Consider the following 21,420-nt stretch of genomic DNA (forward strand, 5'->3'; position numbering starts at 1 on the left):
AACCATTCATTACAAATGTGGTGGATTAAGCTTTAATGGCTCTAAAACATACAGAACAATGTTTATCGTGCTGGAGTTCAGTGAAGTGGTTATTTAAACAGCTTTTACAAATTAAGTCTGAGAACATCTGTATCATTTGTATGACCCACACTTGCTTACCCTGCAAACGGGGCATGATACTTTCAACAGTTGCTATAGCAATAACAGTAATGATTTTTTAGTAGCAAAAAAGGTGCTTCAGTAAAAATCACTTGAAATAACCTTCTCTAATGATAACTCACTGAAACTTTATTTGCTCCTTTTTCCTAATTAAAAAAAATACATTTTTTAAAGGCAATTTTTAGTTAAACACACTAGGGCCCTGAAAAAATGTATATAAGAGTGATATATAATATACATAAAGAAAGTATCTACATTTTTAGAAAGAAAAACTCACAGACCATGCAAATATGTTAAAAAATGGTGTAACAAAACATATACCACTAGCTGAGGCTTAAATTCTGCAACTTGCATACAGTAAAATCAAGTTCATGACAGGAAGTATTACAAACATTAGCAAATGCTTGTACATAGAACTTGCTGTCCTATGACATGTATACCTACAGAAGCATGGATATTTATAATTATCATAACACTGAGGAGTAAAAAAAATGCCTTTCACATGAGAATTCTGCTAATGGCATTGAAGCAGTATCTTATTGTTAACATTGGAGCTCAAGTGAACATTGCTTATATCTGGCATTATGGATATGTTCCAGAACAAAACAGGCACAGACAACCAAAACAAGAAACCTAAATATAAAATTAAAAATGCCCCAAATTAATAAGAGCAACATCAGCCATATGTAGATGCACCAATAAGCTTTTTATGCTTGCTATATGGGAGACTACCAGAAAAAAAAAGTCACTCTTGGAATATTATTTATTTACTGGATGGGAACCGGCAAGTTTAAAAGTATATTATAAATGATCAGAACAATTGAAATAAGTACTCATTTTTTTACTTGTACCTTTGATAAATGTTTTATTCATCTATTCAATGGAAGTCTCACTTATGCACACAGTTGTACCATTTATGTTCAAATCTAAGTAAATATTTTAGTGACATCCACTGGTTACAAAGAAATATAATTCTAAAATGTAGAGAAAAACTACAACATTGTTTACAGTTGAGAAAGAGCAGATTATAATATGTACATATTTTTCTCATTTCTGAGCCTTTACTGACTCTCATATTAGTAATGATGAAGTAGGTTCAAGCTAGCAGTTACTGACACAAATTTAGAAATGCATATTGTAGCCAGTATTTTTTAGATGTCTGAAATATTTCATAATATGGTAAAGAAAGAAGGTTCTAGCTATCTTAAGAAAACATGCAAAGGACCAAAGCTGTTACTGCACTAAAGGCATGGCTGGTATTTGCAATGTTTTCTAATACTTCAAAATTCATAAATGTGTTAAGATGCCCCGAAGCACAAATGCCATCTCAAAAGACGGAAAGCAACAGCATCTCATTTTATGAAAACCCAGGAATTTCTATGAGTCCCAAGATGTCCAAACAATGTGTTTGTTCAAGTGCTTCACTGTACTGCTGTGTCAGACATGTTAGTATGCTTTTGAAGAGAGCAGAAACAGAAAGGGCATGACTTTAAACTAGAAGGGTGTCTACAGCCATTTCTTTCCCATGGTCTAAAAGACCTCTCCTGTGACCCCAGCAGTAATTTGGGGATGTGTGCTGGAGGAGGCAGACAAACCTAAACCCAAAGGTGACAAAGCAGACGTAAAGGACAGTGTGTTTCATTCTAAACCAAAATTCAATGCACAGCTTCTATGCCAGTAGTGCCAAATCCTGATCAGCCATACTAACTCATGGAAGAATAACTGAAACAAATGATTTAACTGATTATCTAATATACACTTTGCCTGTAGAAGCAGCTCAAGCAAAATACAGTGAATTTATACTGAAGTGCTCCAGACTCAATGTAGGTAAAACTTTCACTGCATACTGTGGTTGGAGGATTCAGGTGGTTTTTATTTCTTAACCAGGAGTTGGTAATTCTAATACATATAACATGCTGTTAATACAAACAATCTAAATCTTAAACAAAAGTTTGAAGGCTGAATTTCTAACCAACCAATTCTTCTACTTTTATTTATGTGAGCTACTATGGTTCATCGCCTGGACAACTGACCATATAAGAATGTAAATTCTGAAATTTTGCCAAGTCCTTGTCCTCACATATTGTTTTATACAATTCCTGAAGCTACTATCTTTAAGTGAATGGAAGATAAATAACAGATTTTAACAGTTCTATACTTGATCTTGAGAAACCCTATTCAATGGGGAAAAAAATCCAGTGAGGTTACAGTGAAAAAAATCTCCCATAACTAAGGAATTTTGGATGAGTCAGTATTATAGAACTTGGCTCTCTTTTTCAGTCTTGAACAGGAACCTATCTTTCAACAGGATGGCTGTCCAGTAGTCTTAAATAAAAGCTGTAAGATTTAATGGTTCACAATTTTAGAGGTGGTCAGGATTGTAACTTAGCACCAGAGCATCACTGATACTCTATTTCCTTTCTACATTTGAGGTTATGGAAAAAGGTGGAATGTAAAAGGCAAACAACTACTAGAAGGAAAAAATAACACAGATAGAAGAATTAACTTAAGAAATAAGTAGAATAATAGTCCTATCTGCTTCAGTGAATGATGTGGAAAAAAAAGTTAAATCCCTTCACTTCTTTCTCCCTCTGCCTTTTGATATAGTCCACTAAAAAAATAAGTATAGTAAATGAAGTCCATTTCTAATCCTGATAATTAAATTCTTAGTTTACATTCTTTAATTTTGAAATTCAAGATTTTTAATTTCAAAGAACTTAAATCAATTCAATACAAAATAAATTTTTTTGGCCTAAAAGAACCTGTGTTGTAACCACAGTCACATAAATCTACACATAAATCAGTATGTGAAGCTTGTTTACTAGATGTCATAGAGCCACAGCTAAAAGCTGCAGCTGAGTGTGTAAACTGGTACTGATGCTCCCTCCTCCAATTATTATAAGTACTCATGGAGAGATAGGTGGGCTAATCAGATGCAATGCATCTTGGAAGAATTCTATATTTTTGGAGGATGATGGTCTTTCAGATTTGGAAGTTATGGTATTTCTAAAGGTCTGAAACATATTCTACTTATATGAAAAGGGTTTGCAGAAGCCACAGAAACCAAAAACATCAGAATAACTGAAACACCTGGTGCTAAGGTTAAATTTCAGAGGAAATACTAGAGCTTTCCATAATAGGAAATTTGAAAAATGTCCTTCAGAATGAGAAATGTGTAGCAGATTGTCCAGTATCAGAGACTTTTCTTCTCTCTTCAACAGAGAAAGGAATATATACTGGATAGTTCTTACCCCTCAAATCAAACACAGATACCAACAGTCATGCTGAGGTTAATTCTTAAAAGAATGTTTAGATTTTTTTTTTAATATTGAGGTGTATGAAAAAAAAATCTATATTTTCTTCCATAGTACTAGTAATTCTGTCTGTCTTTTGTTTAAAATTCCACTTCCCTCATAGTGCTTTTATTTTAAAGCATAAAAGCAATCAAATTCCTGTCACAAATAAAAATCCTATTATTTTTACCAATATTTACAAAGATAAACATGTTCAAAATAATCCATTAAAATTGATGGTTTTCAAGTGGTCTTTGAACTCCAGAGAGGTCCCAGTTAACTGGAAACTAGAAAATGTTGTCCTGGTTTTCAAGGAGGACCCTGGAAGCTACAGGCCTGTCAGTCTCACTTCAATGCCGACTAAAATCATGGAAAATACAATTCTGGGGAGTATTGAAAAACACATGGAGGACAACACAGTCATCATTCACAGCCAGCAGGGCCTCATGAACAGGGAGTCCTGCTTATCAAACTGGATTTCCTCCTACGACAGGGTAACTCACCTAGTTATCTAGGGAGGACATTAGGTGAAATCTTTTTGGACTTCAGCAAAGCTTTTCACACTGTCCCTCACTGTGTCCTTCTGGACCAAATGTCCAGCGCTCAGCTGGATAATCGAGTTGTACTATGCATGAGAAATTGGCTCCAGGATTTAAAGACACAGTGTTACCCATGATAGAAGCACAATGCTGGAACACCATTGCTGTTCTGTGTAAGGAAAGTTATTCTCTCAATCCTACTTGTATCCTGAAAGACTGGATAGGAACTAATATTTCTAAAGTGACTACCTTCAGTATATTTTATCCCCTGCAAACTTTCCTGACTTAATTATTGTGATACTGAATAAATTCTGAACAGCAAATTGCTCTAAAAGGTCATTCTCAAATTACACTTTTAAAGTTAATAGTGTAAAACCTGCTTATGATACACACAATGACTGAGCTGACATATGATTTAGTGTTTGTGACACTTTAAACTGCAGCATTTCTTTGGTACTTGAATATATGACAGTTTGCTAAAAAGCAAATCATGATCTAAGTAAGGATTAACAACCTTGCACCTGCCCAGCTTGGAAGAAAAAAATAATGTTTACAATAAATCATGCCAAGATAGGCTAAATAATTTTTTTTTCTTTAGCCCACAAAACAGAAAATAGTGACTGAAAAGCTGTAAGATACAAGATTTAGATGGAGAGCAGCCTTTTCCAGCCCATAAGAACAATGAAACTTTTCATTTGGTATATTCTTGATCTGTTTAGATATGCAGAATAGGCATAGCCTTTCTCTTCTGCAAACAAGAATTTAGCAACTGCTTAGTTATACATAAATGGACAGTGTTAGGAACAGTCATTTAAAGGTATTTAAGGCATCTCTAATTTCTGAAGCAGAGCTAAGACAACAAAAACTTGAGACAAATTGCTCCAGCTCCACACTGTGTACTTACTAATAGTGAAAAATGTGTTGTGCCTTTCTTTTCAAGAAGAAGAAAAAAAGAAAAGCTATATATGAAAAATTGCTGCGAGGCCAAGCCAAGTCACAGGGCAGCTTACTGCTAATCAGGCACAATTTTCTCAAGAGTATTGAGTAATCAGTTTAATCTTTGTGACATGTTGACCCATGTGACATCAAAAGAAAAAGTAGGATTGGCTTATGAAGTCATTTTATGTTTTCCATAACTGCACATAAAGATTTACTGGCTACCTGAAATAACTCAAACCCTCTGGTCAAAGGTTTGAGGTGCAAAAGCCACAACTCTACAAGGCTGTTAAAATTTGAGATAATGAGAAGGTAAAATGGTGAGGCAACATGACACACTGTAGTAGGGATACTGCTTTACTCGTGAGAAAGTATTACCTCTTGCTTCCACCAGAGTAAATACAGAACTTTTTAAGACTTATACATTGACAGAAGCTGAGGGGTACCCAGAAAGAGTACAGGCACCTTGTTTTTCTTCAGGCCAACAATATGTACTATTTCAAGTCTTGCTCCTAAAGGTGTCCCCCTAAATATCCTATCCCCTGTTACCTCACTGTGTATGCATTTGTTTTGTCTTGTCCTAACCCTACAATGTTCCCCATCCATCTACATCACACGATTTTTCCTTTTTACCCTCCCCATCCTACAACTCACTTCATTTCAAACACATATCATAGCATTTTGGAAGATTTGTTTTTTTCCTTCTTTTATTTTCCAAAGCACACTAGGCTCTTTACATCTGTACACATATGACTGATCTGAGAACAAAACCAAGACTTATAGATAATGGTTAGCCAAAAGTTCCTCTATTTTACTGTAATGTCCATGTAAGCAGACATCCCAACCAAAGAAAAAGAATTCGTTTTTAGTTTAAATCTTTTTTTTTTTTTTCCCCTGAGAAGGAATTCACATTATCTAAACTTCACTACAGCTCAAGTTGCTAAGATTTTGAACAATGTTTTCCAATTACAGGACTAGAGACCTTGCACTAGAACCCAAAAGTGCAACCCTCCTGTTGTGCTCCTCTCTTTGGTTCAGACCCCAGTTACTGTCAGAACTTACCACTGCCTGTGAGCAGTTACTTGCTCAAGGGAGTCACACAGGAACCTCTCTGCTTCCTCAACGAAGGTGAAGGAAAAGCTGAACTGACAGCGTTTACAACACTTCCTGAATGCTGCTAAATCATCCCTAAGGATTACTTAGCTCCAGGGAATGTAACAGTACCTCTGAGGAGCAATCTGTGCTTTTGGGATACTTTTCATATTGTACCAAATAATAGTTTTTTCAAATAGATAATAAGAGAAAGACTTACTCGGAGGTTCTCATTACTCTAAAATCCCTTCTTATTTTAAACTGCAGAAATTGATAATCATGATTTATTTTCAATATATTTGAAATAAGGCTCAAGAGCAAAGCATAATTAATTCAGTAACTGCTCTGAAATGTAAATGCAAAGTGTGAGCTACATGGAACACCTCATATATTTTATTTTCTCTTCTTCAAAGAAAAGTATTCCTAATTGTTTTAGGTTCCTCAGAACCCACTACACTAATGACATTTTAAGATTTTCAAAACAGTACACTTGCCATGCTGAGGAATCTTAACCCACATGTTATATAGTTGGGTTGGTTCAAAAATATACAATATAAATCAATCTTAACATAGAATGCTGACAGTATTCAAAAAACTCAAAGACAATCTTTTGAGTTACAGGGAAAAAAAAAACTTCCCTAACCCAGAAATACTTGCACTAGTCAATGCATTTTTTGTTGTTTTGTGTTTGGTTTTGGGTTTTTTGGTTTTTTTCCAATCATATGGAAGTTAACTAGGGTAATATTTTTCAAACACAGAAGATGATATTGAATATTTCCCTGTTTCAGGAGTAGGTGATGCTCATAGATCTCACCAGCTTTGAAACTCCAAATGACAGGAGATACTGAATGGCATCAATACTGTTCTCAAATTCCCTCATAGGTGAAACTCAACATCTGCTGTCATTGGCCAAGAGTTTTAGTCCCAATATCATGATTCTTTCTGCTTTAAAGTAGCTGGGAATATTGAGCACAATGAGCCTCTGAGCAGATGGACAATGCATAGCCTAGAAGACATTTAGATATTACTAGAACACTTTTGATGATTAGAAAGCAGAATATATTTGTCAGCTCAAAAGGGAATTTAAATGTCTTTTGATACAGAAATCTAGAAAGTATAAAATTATGTATAGTTTTTAAATGAAAGTTTAATTTGTTAATTTTTTTTTGTTTTGTTGTGACAACCATTTACATAGAATTCCTACAGGTTTTCCTATATACCTGGCTTGCTTAGAAGCCTGAGCACAAACCAATCAGAGTAAAAAATTGCACTTAAAAGTTGCAGATTATCAAAATGCTTTTGCCTGCAGGGCAGCAAGTTGCACTTAAGTAAAACCAGAAGTAGGCCAGGCTTGTGCTTACTCTTCTAGGTCTTCTTTATCAGAACTCTAGGGAAAATGACTGCTTGTGAAAGAGGTCTGGAAAGTTACCAAGTTCAAAGCTTCTAGCCGTTTCAAATAAAGTACAAATAATGGATCAGTGTTCAAAGCATCACTTTGCATGAAATTCCATGCTAACCTACATAGCTAGTAACTTCACTATGTCAAAAGTAATTACCTCCTTGATGTGGCAGATATAATAACATGTGTTTAAAACCAGCATATGATTACAGATACTGAGAACAGGGAAATTACAATGGAATGAATAGTGATGTCTGGCCAAACTGATGAAAGACAAAGCTTAAAGGAATAATGAGAGTGATGACAAATCCAGTGAATATAACATAAACAATTCAATATGATAAAGACAGATTAGGAGGCAAAGGCATCATGTAGTTTCAACATTTTTCAGAAACCAAGTGTACCCTGCTGTAATTGAATAGAACTTGATTAAGGAGAAAGCTGAAAAAGCATTACATTATAAAGAAAAGCAGTGTGTAAAATCCAAAACCCTGAAATTTGGTTTATGCTAGGGGCGTTTAACCAATAATGTAATCAAAATTGGAATTTTTGCAGAGCAAGATTTTAAACAAAATAATACTGAACATGAAGATCTTTGTAGTAATGTACCAATTTCACTAATAGTGATATGTTCAGAACATATTTAATATTTTAAGCAGTCTTAAAGGAAATAATGAAATATTGAACACAGGCAGTGAAAGTAGGTGACTCAATAGGGGGACGAAAATACACTTCAGTAAAATATTTGTTTAATGTATGTTTTTCTCCATAATTAATGGAAGTAAATCCAGTTAGCTGCTGTGTAGTAGCAGATGTGTTGTTAACATTCACGTCTGGTTCTGCTGGGTTTTGTCTTTCGAATGCCTTTGTGAGCTCTACGATCCACATAGATTACAAAAGCAGAACATTCAAAGCAATATTCAATTCCTTTGCCAAAACCAAAAGTACAAAGAAGCAGAATAGTATATATTAAGAAAAGGAGAAAAGTTTGCATCCTATCCCAGAACAGACATCTAAAGCAGATGGTGCAATTTTTCTTCATTTATTGCAGTGATATAGTTTACACAGATTAATGAATGGATAGCTATAGGTAAGATGAATCCTACTCTTGGTGACTAACTAGACACTTGCATAGAAGTAAATTCTGAGAATCTTAATAAACAGTGTCTGAAAGGCAATTCCGTCCTAACCATTACATGGTACCACAGAATCCCAGAATAACTGAGGTTTGAAGGGACTGCTGAAGTTTATCTAATTTAACCTCATCTGCTCACAGGAGGGTCAGCTAGAACAGGTTTCTCAGGACATTGTCCAGTTCAATTCTAAATATCTCCAAGGATGGAAACTGCAAGGATGGAAAACTTGTTTCGATGCTTGGCTGGCCTAACAGGAAAAGAAGGAAGGAAGGAAGGAAGGAAGGAAGGAAAGAAAGGAAAGGAAGAAGGAAAGGAAGAAGGAAAGGAGGAAGGAAAGGAGGAAGGAAAGGAGGAAGGAAAGGAGGAAGGAAAGGAGGAAGGAAAGGAGGAAGGAAAGGAGGAAGGAAAGGAGGAAGGAAGGAAGGAAGGAAGGAAGGAAGGAAGGAAGGAAGGAAGGAAGGAAGGAAGGAAGGAAGGAAGGAAGGAAGGAAGGAAGGAAGGAAGGAAGGAAGGAAGGAAGGAAGGAAGGAAGGAAGGAAGGAAGGAAGGAAGGAAGGAAGGAAGGAAGGAAGGAAGGAAGGAAGGAAGGAAGGAAGGAAGGAAGGAAGGAAGGAAGGAAGGAAGGAAGGAAAGAAAGAAGGAAAGAAAGAAAGAAAGAAAGAAAGAAAGAAAGAAAGAAAGAAAGAAAGAAAGAAAGAAAGAAAGAAAGAAAGAAAGAAAGAAAGAAAGAAAGAAAGAAAGAAAGAAAGAAAGAAAGAAAGAAAGAAAGAAAGAAAGAAAGAAAGAAAGAAAGAAAGAAAGAAAGAAAGAGTTCCCTGCATTCAATTTCTGTCAATTCTTGCTTATTGGGCAATTACTTTGTGGCAGAGTATGGGAAATGGAAAAAGCCATACAGAATTTCACAGAGTGCTAACAAACATATGGATTAAGAACTTAAATCAGCCTCTCTGGTCACATGAAAGCATTTCTATAACAGTAATTTTTTTTTTTCCTAAGAATTACTGTATTTACAAAAAATTATTTGCCATAAGCATTGTCATGGCAGTTGAAAAGCTCACCTGGAGACCAGATCAAAAAAAAATATTTTTCTGTCAGATATATCTCATCTCTCATAGCCCTTTTCTAGAGATCACTGCTACTTTAAGGTATCTTAGAATGTGCTGTAATGGATCTACTGATTGTCATATGGGAATAGCTACTCTAAAATATATGAAAAGTACGTAGTACCCATTTTTCAGAGACTGCAAGTTATCTGGGTGGGTCATCAGCATTTTTTCTCAAGTTTTAGTAATAAAGATTATTAACAAATACAAAAAATGTGTAACTATAGACGAGTACAACAGCTTTTAACAGCTTGACACATTTCTCCTACTATGGATTGTCTATTAAAGATCTTACTCATCCAAAAGTATTTCTCACTTGGGCTTTTAATAGTCTTATTTCTTCCAATAAAATATATGTAGACTTGCTTATGTATCAACATAAGGGCAGCTATTACTTTTGGAGATGCATTGTTGTTCCTTTTCTATTTTTTCCACTATAAAACCCAATCAAACTAACAAAACTCCGCAAAACATGAACAACAACAGCAACAAAAAATGCAAATAAAATTCCTTTTAGGTCATATCATGATCAGTTGGAAATCCATAGTGGTATGCTCAGACAACTTGACCTCATGAGACAACTTGAGGCAGTTCTGGCAGTATGAATTTGATCTGTGTATTTATGCATGCGTACTGAGAATGAAATCTATTTAGGCAAGCATTCACAGGAAAATAACTGTATTCTATACCCCACAAAATTTGTTTATTTGTCTTTTGGCACCTTTATACATATCTTTCCTGGTCTAGAAATACTTTTTTCTGGCTAAGTGCTTTAAATCAATGATATAAAGTCTTTTTTTCCAATGCCAGCCTTCAAGCAAAGAATGAAAAGCAAAAAACCTGCCCTTGGCTTTATGGATATTCATTCTGTTTTATAAAAGTTTAGTATAAAAATGTAGACCAAACCAATCAATATTCCCTAATACTTAATTCCAGAATTCTTAGGTTTTCCTGTGTCCTTTTAATTCCCTGAATTTATTTCTGAAATGTTGCAATGTTCTAAAAGTAGTAATGCTTTTAAAAAATGCAGCCCTCATTTGTCTCATTGTGAAATGAGAAGTGGCAAGTTAATTGTACTACTTACAAAAAAATTTTACCTCAAGAGATATATACTTTTCTCTGTACCTATTTTACATTAAAAATGTTGATTGTACTTCTATACTATATATTCATATAGTATAACCTATACTATAATATTATAACTATATACTCAAGAGGTACAAATACCTCCTGAGTTTATATATAAGTATAATGAAAGGAACACCTGAAATCTTAAAAGCCTTATTATAGTGAGGTGAAACTTGAGTTGCTGATCTCCTGTCAGCATTGTAGCAGCCTCCAGCCTGCTTCTCTACTGCTGAGTAGCCTGTGTGGCAGAAGGTGAGGAATAGCCATCTGTGTCAGGTACGGCAGCAGGTGCCATATCAGCTGCCGCCGGTGACCATAAATCTCTTCCAAGCACCTGGAAAGTTTGACAGACACTTTTATCTTTGTATAAAAACACCCCACCACCTCAAAAAGGTTCTCTGAATAGAAATGAGGAACTCGACAGAACACCAGCTGATAAAGGCCAGAACCTGCTCCACTGCAGGTGTACTGTGCAGTGCAGGTAACAGGGTGTACTCGTGAGTTCTTTATCAGGCAGAGCAGTCATTTGTTTCAGTACAGTATAGCTGATATACTTGTATAAGGCAGAACTTGATAGGATAACAGGTATGTAAAAAGAAATGGTTTGTCACTGAAAGTTTACAAATTTCTGTTCGCACAGATGTGACTTGTGCCAATAAAACCAAGTAGGATATCTCATCATTAGGGGATTCAAACAATGACAACTTTTCAGTATCCATCAGTAACTTTATACTTGGAGGTTTTGTAGGAAGAGGATATACATAAGAGCACTTGATCAGACTGTTTTAAAAATATTTTAAGTCTCACTTACTTTTACAAATAGATGTGTTTTGAACTCAGAACTACTGTTAACTATGTGAGTGAAAAGTAGTAGTTGAGATACACTACTCAGCTGAATGTTTCAGAAAGTACCCTGATTTCATGAATGACAGATCTCCATGTCTGGATCACACAGTTTGGTCTCCAGTATTAGTTGAATTTTCTCTGTTGTCAGCTGTTTAACATTGCCTAATCATTTTGTCAAGTTTCTGCTTGTCTCTTTAAAGAACATAAGTGATGAAAATGATGATTATAAAGAGATGATGTTTGAAGGAAAATAGTCAGACAATATCAATCATAAAACGGAAGATGAGTATGTGATTCTTGTGAAGGAAAAGGCAGAAGTAGTTCAATCACTCAGTCAATCCCAAGAGAATTCTGTATACCAAAACCCAACATTCTCTATAACTCATTTACCCAAAACCAAACCAAAACAACAACAAAAAACCACAAAACAAAACAAAATTAAAAAAAAAACAACCAAAAAACCAAACAAAAAACCCTTCATCAAAACAACTCAGCCCCCATCAAAAACAGAACTCAGCTTATTTTTTTACAAGCAAACACTTTGAAGAGGTATATAAGCAAAAAATTCTGAAACTGTCTGTAAAGAGAATGCCTGTGTAATACTATTTTTAGTAAAATGAAGAGGCCACTTTTGACTTTTTTGTAAATGTTTTTAAAATAACAGGACAGGCAAATTTTGGCTTCCCCAAAACATCACTACAAACAATTAGAATGGCAGAGACTTTGAGAGGTTTGTCCAATATATTTTTAGTCTAAAAACATCTATATGCACAGAAAAAGAAGCACACAGAAAACATGTGAACTAGTAAAAAAGAATCAAAGTCCCCATGGAGTAAGGCAAATTATCTTTCTCTCCTGCTGACTAGCCAAGGAAGAAGGGAAGATTGGCATTAGAATCAGAGATTACTGAACACAATATGAGGCATATGAAATTGTACACTCTGGAAAACTGAAAACCCAGATAAAAGAAAGTGGAGTTTTCCTTACTGGATGTGAAAGATGGAGGGAAAAATTCTTTTGAGAGAAAAGAGTAATGTTGCAGTTAAATATAAATGCAATTAAGAAAGGATGTTGGAGTAAATACCATAAAAATAGAAGGGAATATATGAAATAAAAAAATTTTAATAATTAAGATTAATATATTTCCAATATTCTTACCATTTTAGAAGCAAGGAAAGAAGTTTGATATCTGCATTGTTCAGAAGCTCTTTCTACTCACCTTGGGACACTTCTCCTGCATGTAAATCAGGAGAGACCTGATTAGACCAAAGTTCCATAGACACAGGCAGTGCTGATGGAAGGTCATTGTCTAAGATTTCAGTAGGAAACACTTCAGCCCCTTCACTGAGAATTTTCTTGCTTTGGGGCATAGTAGGTAAACAGGTGATATTGTTTATTCCATCAACACAAAGAAACCCAGTGGAGCAGGAGTGTATAAGGCAATCATTGTAATTAAGCTCACAGCTTCGTCCCTGAAAGAGAGTTTTCAGAAAAAGGACATTTTTTGAAGGCAATTTACATTTCATAGTGATTTTAGTTACAATTATTGTTTTTTTTTAAATTCTAAAATATTTTTGCTTATATTAAGCTGTTTACACTTTCAAAAGGAAATATCATGTGGAGAATATTCCTGAACTTATATAAAAGTATAGTTGCATATTTTAAATTTTAACTGAGTGACATTTTGACTCTGATTATCAAGAAAAATAATTTCTCTACAGACTTATAATTGCAAACTATCAAAGACAATATTGTTACCAGTAATAAAAACTGGTTAAAATAATGATCTTCAGATAGAATGTAGGTTTAAAAAATATTTTTTACAGAGGACTTAGCTGTCTAAAAATCTATGGCTTGCTCTGACTTGCAAGCTAATGTTCTTTCCTTTTGTACACTGCAGCCCATTGTTTGTTGTCTGTTGTTACCAAATCTGCACACAGCTCCCTGTTAATACCTTGCATTCACAGATAGCGCTTAGAAAAGAAAAAAATATAGTGGCAGTCTCAAATTGGACCAGGCATTCATTTCCTATTTTTTTATCAAGAGTAGCAATTCATGGGAAGTCTGAAATATCCACCCTAGTAATAAAGCAAAAATGATCATATTCAGTGGTCTGCAAAAAAGGCAAGGAATAATTATGTGAATTAAATGCATTCTTGAAGTGTGAAATAAATATATTCTGAAGTCAGGCCTGGGTTCATTTTATTTTCACTTCTGTTGCAATGAACTAATAGGCTACATGAAGAGAGACAGCTAACAGCTATCCTAGAAGGATACGACGTATTTGATAACTATTTAAAATATGTATATTTCATCCCTGAAGACATACATCTCTTACAACATATCATCATGATATAATTCCTAACTGAATCTTCTTCTGCTACTGGAGCACATGTAAAAAAATCCAAGCCTTCTCTAGAGCTCAAGAAGCATGTGTTTATTACACAGTTTCCTTCAGACAAATACTTAAAAAGTCTTTCATGGCTATGTGGCTAACTATTTACACAGAACTTGGGATAACTTAGATTTTATGAGATCTCTGTCAACTCTATTACATTAATTTATGATATTAAGAAACAATAGGAAGGACAAGAGAGAGAGAGGAAGAAATGTAGGCATGAAAACTGGAATTACTTTTTTTACAAGTAGTATAAATTATTCGGAGTTTAAAACAGAAGAGGTTAAATTGATGGGTTTTGAGTAATTTTGATACATTCATGTTGTTCAATCAACTTAATTTGTTTTGGCAAGCAGACAAGCTATCTGGAAAATTCATGGCATCTTATAAAATCACTCACTGTGTCGGTATTCCAAAGCACAAAGGAAAAACAGGCCAATTAATATGTCAGTTTCCTTGCATTTCCTTCTTGCTCTTTTCTAATTCCACACATAGAACAAATGATCAGTTTGAGCAGGCTCATAATCGTTCTTAATCCTATAAAACTTATGTTTCATTCTGACTTTCCTGTGACAGATTAGTACATTTTTATGACTACTACATTTAATGGCAAAGAGCATTTGATTACGATTTTATGACTCATAGAAACAAAGCAGATGTGGATAACCTCCAGTGTGCATGAAGGGTACATTAAGTAGCCATAGATAAATTTGATAGCACTGAAAGTGCCTGTAAATGCTTTAACAGTTTCCATACAGGGGAATGGAATCATTAAGCTTGTGCAGATTTGTATTTGAAAGTAGGTATATGTCTATAGATGGTTCCACTTAAAAAGTAAACACTTATTTCATATACCACTGACTATGCTTTTCTTCTGAAAATTTATGAGAGATTTCACAATCTATGCTTTATGATCCATACTTTGGGTAACAGTACGGACACAGACTACAGAAGATTTACATACACTCTGTAGCTGGAGTTCTTTGAATACTTATTTCTCTGTGAGTTTCCCTGTTTCCACTCCACCTGCTCATGCTTAGGGACTAGAACCCATTGGGACCTAACAAATACACTTCTTGAGGTGTTTAGACCATGACTTCTTATCCTTGACACTGAAGTATGTTAAAAATGTTTCCCCCACCGTGTTTTCTTACTTTTATATTTCTTCCCAAAGCATAGTGGAATTGGAGGGACTGAAGATGGAAAAAGGAATAATGGAATAAAAAGCTAAGATGATACACCTTAAATTTCAGTTGCTTCAAAGGCTTGTTACTTTTCCTTCTGCAAGGGCTTGCTTGTTCTGCAACATACTGTACAATTAATACTCAAGCTATCTAGTAATAGAAAAACTGCCCCCATGGGTCAAATATCTATCTAGCTCCATCATCAGTGAGCTCTTAATGAATACTTTGGGAAGAAAACAAGAAGAAAACAAGCAGAGCTAGCATCTGATAACTCACCAAATATACCTTTCCAACTTTTGGCAATAAGTAAATCAAAGACTCCCTGGGCCAGGGTAGCATTCAGAAGAGTAATTTGAATAACAATTAATCTATCCTCCTTCTAACCCATTTTTGGGTTTATTTGTACTTCTGGTCTCTACAGTGTCACACAACACTGACTTGCACCAATAAATTTTGCATTAATTGAAAAAATAATTCCTCTAAAAAGATTTTAATCTTTCTCTCTGGTGGTTTTATTTGGTATTCAGAAGTTTTTGGGGGGTTTTTTGGTGAGACATAAATGTTAAAAAAAATGTGAACCTGATCTTCTCCATTACAATTGTTCATGTAAGATAAGCATGAATATTTAAGGAAAAAATGAGGTTATTGTAGCATAAGGATTTAACTGTTTTCCATATGAAAAGACTATGGTCTTCAAGTGATGTATCCTTCATAACTACTTGACCTTGTTTTGAAAGACAATCTGCTTTAGGAGACAAAAAGGCAGCTGTTACCGTGCTCTGTGGGAAGTATTTATGTTACCCATAATACCCTGTAAAATCCACCTTTCAAAAATGGTATTAATTTTTATGAAATAGTTTTTTCCTTCTCAGGATAGTTTGTCAGTATATTTAGTCAGATTATTTGCATTGTTCAGATCCATTTTTACCTACCAAGCCCTTATGGTAAAATACAATCTTTACAAAATTGTAGACAAAGAGTCACTGGAACAGGGAGAAATTGCTGGTGAATTCCTTAAATAAGGCATATGTCACTTCTGTGATTCCATTTAGTTCAAGTAGTATATCAACAATTCTGAGCAAGCTTAAAAAGAAAAAGTATTTTCTGTGCAATGTGGAACAGCAGGTAAAAGGAAAGATAAGAAAGAATTTCAGCATCTCACCACAAATCCTGGCTTGCAAAAACAGGAATAACCAAAGCTGGGCTCCTTCTGAACACAGATACCATGTATGCAGGGGTTGGATATGCACTCATCAACATCCAACTCACAATGGAGGCCTTCCCATCCTGTCAGAAAAAAAGCAAAGCAAACCCCAAGGTAAGACTCATTAAAATCTACATCCATTTGCTGAGTGTCAGTGGAACAAAGGTATGGTAACTATCATCCATTCTCACATATGTAGAGATATATTATGGGATGAATATGAACTTTTTTGGGCTGTGGTTTCTCAGAGTAAAAAAGAAAAAAAAAGGAAAAAGTTTAAAAGAGAAACTCTGAGATTACTGTACCAGGTCAATGAGGAGGACATTTTCTGAGCAAATACTTTGTGTTTGAACACTATGAGATTCCAGTTAATTAGTCAGATTACTGGAAATTTTATTGATATACATTCCTTTCTAAAATCTCCTTTACAAATAAGTACACCATAAATTAGAGGCTAAATTCTCATCCTGAAGCTGTGTTTTAGATCATGTAATTTAAGCCTTGCTCCTTGTAGGCTAAGCTGAAATGGAATCAGTCCATTTGCTTGGTAAATACAAACCCAGAATTCTGTAAAATATGGCTAGTTATTGAAGAGCACCAGACTTCCTGCCATGATGTTCCCACTGCCCATTTCAGATGTGTTTTTTCTCCATTTTACTATTTCTTAGCAAACTAACAAAGAGAACCCAACAGCCCCACAAGTCCCCTAGCAGTCCTTGGCTGCTACAAATCTAGTTGCCATTGTTCAGACTTTGCCTCAGAGTATGCGTCAAGTGGATTCACCTGTTACATTCCAGTCTTGCTTTAGTTGCCCTGGTAGAAGGGCAGCCTGCCCAGTTAAAGACTTCACCATGAGCCTGCTATTAATTCCAACAGCTGCTGTTGTTGCTTTTGAGCTGTCTGAGGTGCTGTTAGAATACAGTTTACATCTCTCCATGCTGCTTCTGCACCTGAACAGCCTGAAGCTGCAGGCACAGAACCTGAACATGCATCTATTCTAAGGGTATGGGGCCTGCTGCTGGGACAATAGCTGACAAAATTCGTGATCCATTACAAAATGCATTTGTCAGAGCTAAATCCATTCCCTTTCCTGGTATCACATGCTGTCACCACATGCTTCACTTTGTTCTCTAGAGGTTTTTGGAAAGCTGCAATCATCTGCCTTGTTCCTATTTCAGTCATTAAACTACAACAGGGAATGTGTTGAGGGGTATATCAGACTATCTGCCCAGTTGTTTCCCATTGTTGCCTTTATAGACCAAAAATCCCCAATCCCAGCTCCATATTTCTATAGGTGAAGCTAAGAGAAATATAAGATCTATTATATGTGAAGAGTCAAAGCCTGCAAAAAATGCCAATTTTTTTCCCTAGGTATTTCTTCTTTCTCTCTCTGGATGATATTTTTTTCTTCTAATCCCTTTCTTCAGATGTGCAACTTTGAAAAAAGTTATTTCTCTCAAAGGTTCCCCTGCCTCTCCAAATTCACCCCTTTTCAGAGCCGTAACCTTCTCATCTCTTCAGCCATTTTAGAGACTCAAATAGCATTGGAAAAGACTGTATTAAATGAAAAAAAAAACCCACAAAAATTATGTATATACTTAATGTATTTGTTTTGGATTCTGTGGTTTTTTTTACATAATGGAAGAGTGATTTATAGATCTTTCACCCCTAGTAGCACATGGTATTATTAAAAGGAATATAAAATAAAGTCAGCCATGCTTGGGTTGGGAGGTATTTAAAACATGTTAGCTGTAGGACTGAGTTCCAAAGCCCCAGAGGACTTTCCTCTAGTTATACCAAGACTTTCCATGTTGCACAGAGACAGCAATCACAGTTCTTGGCTTGTGACCAATTTTAAAATGCCTATATTAAAATATCTTTGATGTATTATTTTAATAAGCTTTAAAAATAAGGAAAAAATGGTCTTGGCAATGTATTCTGTGTGAAGCACTTTAATGACTAAAAAATACATCTTTAAGTTTTTAAGTCATTAATATTGGTGGATATTGCATAAGGTTATGGCCATATGCAGCACCAGGTAGATATGTAGTACTGAGGTTAGGTCATGACTCAGATTTTTTAAGATCAGAAAGATCATATCACGAATTCTGTATGAAAAAGTAAAAAAAAATTCACTCATTGGTTCATACATCAGAACTATAGTGTTTTTCTGAATTATCAAGTATCTCTTTGACATTAAAAAAAGTCACTAAAAATTTTTATGCTGTAATCAACATAGTCCTACACATAATTAGCCTTTAGTAAGCCAAAGATACTTAGACTTAAGTTTTACATGTTAGAAAGTCATTCCTTATTATCAATTAAACAAATTAATCAACTGCCAAATTGACTCTCATTATACACCTGCATGTATTTGCTTCAGTATCTTCCATACTTTTTTGGAATAAGATCTCTTACATATAGTTTTTTAAGCTCCATTAAGACAAATTCAGAATGAAAAAAACCAGCAAAATATATTAATATTCAATTCACTATGTGCTTTCTTTTAAATGTAGAAGAAGAATGAGTAGAAAGACTCTAGAGAAGTGCAATGTATATATGGTCACTTAACTTCAGGAGAGTTTACTAACATGTTTTTGGTTGCAAATTGAAACCAAAACTAGATCAGATAGATGGAGATAGCATGGGTTAACAGAATATTTATCATCCAGAATATATCTGAATTATCCCTAAAATAACCAGTAGGAAACCTTGTGTCAGTACTATCACAGAAAACATTCAGCAGCAGAAGTGAGTAAAATAGTAAATAGATTTAAACTGAAAAATTAAAGTTTAAGGAGCCAGTTACTTATATATTTCTTAATTTAAAAGTAACTTATGGAGCTACTTATGTATATGGATTAGAAATCCTGCTTATGGTGAGAAAAGGCTTTTTATTAGCAGACATGACAGGAGATTGCAAGTAGTCTTTAAGAGATTAAATTTGTGATTGCATGGCAATGCAGACTGATTGTGACCTTTGCTTTTGTAAAATTTTGATAAATATTTGTGAAACATTTTCATAAATACTAAATCTCTTATATTTTTCATAAGCCACTAGACCTCTTTTAGTTATCTCAGTCAGAATTAGGGAACAGTTCCCACTTTTTAAGCAAGTGCCTTTTTTTCATTCTATTTATAATGTTTAAAAAAATTTCTCTTATTTGTTAAAGTCTTCAGAATTTCTTCTCAGTCAATCTTACTCTATAGGTAGTGAAATTATTTTGTTGTTAAACAGTGACTATTTGATGGCTTGGTCAATAAGTTACATTAGTAAAGATCATAAACAATAAACCTGGCTCTAGATAATACTTCAGACTCCCTCAGTGAGCTGGCTTTACTTTGAAAACTTTCTCATATGCTTACTGGAGTAGTTAATTCTCTTTAGATTTCATTCAAAAAGTTTGCCAAAGAGATAGCATTTTTGTACCTTATAGTTCATATATAACAGAGCAGCTTCATATGGATTACCAATTTTTCTCACTAGTAAACTATCATTGTTTAAGATTGCTCTGTCATGTGGCAGTTACCTTGTTGACATTTACAAGTGTATCCATTGATATGATCAGCACAGGTTGAGCCATGTAGACAAGGTGATGAATTACACTCATTAACTTCTATTTCGCAAAATTGTCCAGAAAATCCAGCAAGACACCTGAAGAAAACAACATTTCAAAGTGTTATACTATGCATAAACATCATGTAAAATAGCCCTTGTGTGGAAAAAATGTGTCTAAAATGTGTGCATTAACAAGACATCATACATTACTTTCTGTTTCAAGGTATTTTACTGGAACACTTCTGAGCTTCATGTTGTTATACATGCTGATCTTTTAAGGGATTTATGATGGCAAAACCCAGCCAAAAATTTCACATCTGGACCATAATCAAGCATAACAGTCTCAGATAGAGTGTACTGGTTCTATCAAGGTGAACACAAACCTTTCTTTATGTACTCTTGGGAGATTATCAACTAAAATAATTTAGCTAAATAACTGCAGCCTAAGTTTGAAATACTGCTTCCTGACAAATGTGTTTTATCAAATATAAACTACAGCACAAAAGCTAATCTTCAGGGCCCAAGCTTTAATCATTATTGTAGGTATAAAAAAACCCCTCTTCTGTATTTTTGTGGTTGTAAATAGTATGTGATAATTGATATCAAAGTAGTTCTGTATGATTTCAACATACAGCTTACAAGACTTACAAGACCTTTAATGAAGTTAAAAAATCCTACTAATCTCATTATTAAAACATGCTTTGTGTATATACTCACAGCTTTATGGATTTATGCAAATATGTTCTAAAAACCAGGGTCTCATAATGGTATTATTAAAATTTACTGTTTTGAGATGTGTTGTACATTGATAGATTTCACATGAGACAATGTTTTCAAAAACCCCTTTTAGTTACTGGGTGTGCACACCTTGTATGTTGTCTTGGGTCTACTGAAAAGCATACAGGTTTATGCCTCACTTAAGAGGGAGATGAGTACATTACCAAAGTACCTTTGAGTAAACCCAGGTAGCCATGTCACCTTCTCCTCAAGATGCTACATTGAGTGAATTCAACATATATAATTGGAATGAGGTACTTGCAGTGCCTACCTTAGCTTTCCACATGGTGAAGCAAGAGAGGAGGATGGACCATGAAACATGTGTGAGATACCTCCTGAGGGATTATTACTCTGTGTATCAGGAATTATACTTTGGTTTATTTTTACTGTGACTATTTGACTATGTTTGTTTCATTTCATATGGAATACACTCTGGGTAATGACAATTTGGAATCTACCAAGCAAATAACAACAGAACAGATTTTTCAAAGTCTACATCAACTACAGATAACAGCTTTGGCATACTGCTTGGAAAATAAACAAACTGAAGCACACGTTACTATTTTTCAAATATGTAGTCCTAATATATGAGAGAAAAAACATGGAAAATACACTTTAGTGAGTGTGCCATAAGCCCACCTGTTTTTTGGTTGAAAAACATTTTTAA

At 34.7% G+C, this 21,420-nt stretch overlaps 1 protein-coding gene across 1 annotated transcript in view; it reads right to left on the minus strand.

The window, feature by feature from the left end:
• EYS (eyes shut homolog) overlaps nucleotides 1-21,420 on the minus strand; it is a gene marked incomplete at both ends in the record, with an annotated part of 593,802 nt that overhangs the window by 306,859 nt on the left and 265,523 nt on the right. The window contains 3 exons of the mRNA XM_084202609.1: nucleotides 12,851-13,103; nucleotides 16,376-16,500; nucleotides 19,948-20,072. Of these exons, the coding sequence (XP_084058735.1) occupies nucleotides 12,851-13,103; nucleotides 16,376-16,500; nucleotides 19,948-20,072 (503 nt within the window). The remainder of the gene's footprint in view (nucleotides 1-12,850; nucleotides 13,104-16,375; nucleotides 16,501-19,947; nucleotides 20,073-21,420) is intronic.

The sequence above is a fragment of the Fringilla coelebs genome (assembly GCF_963513975.1).
Source record: "Fringilla coelebs genome assembly, chromosome: 3".
Taxonomy (NCBI): Eukaryota; Metazoa; Chordata; class Aves; order Passeriformes; family Fringillidae; genus Fringilla; species Fringilla coelebs.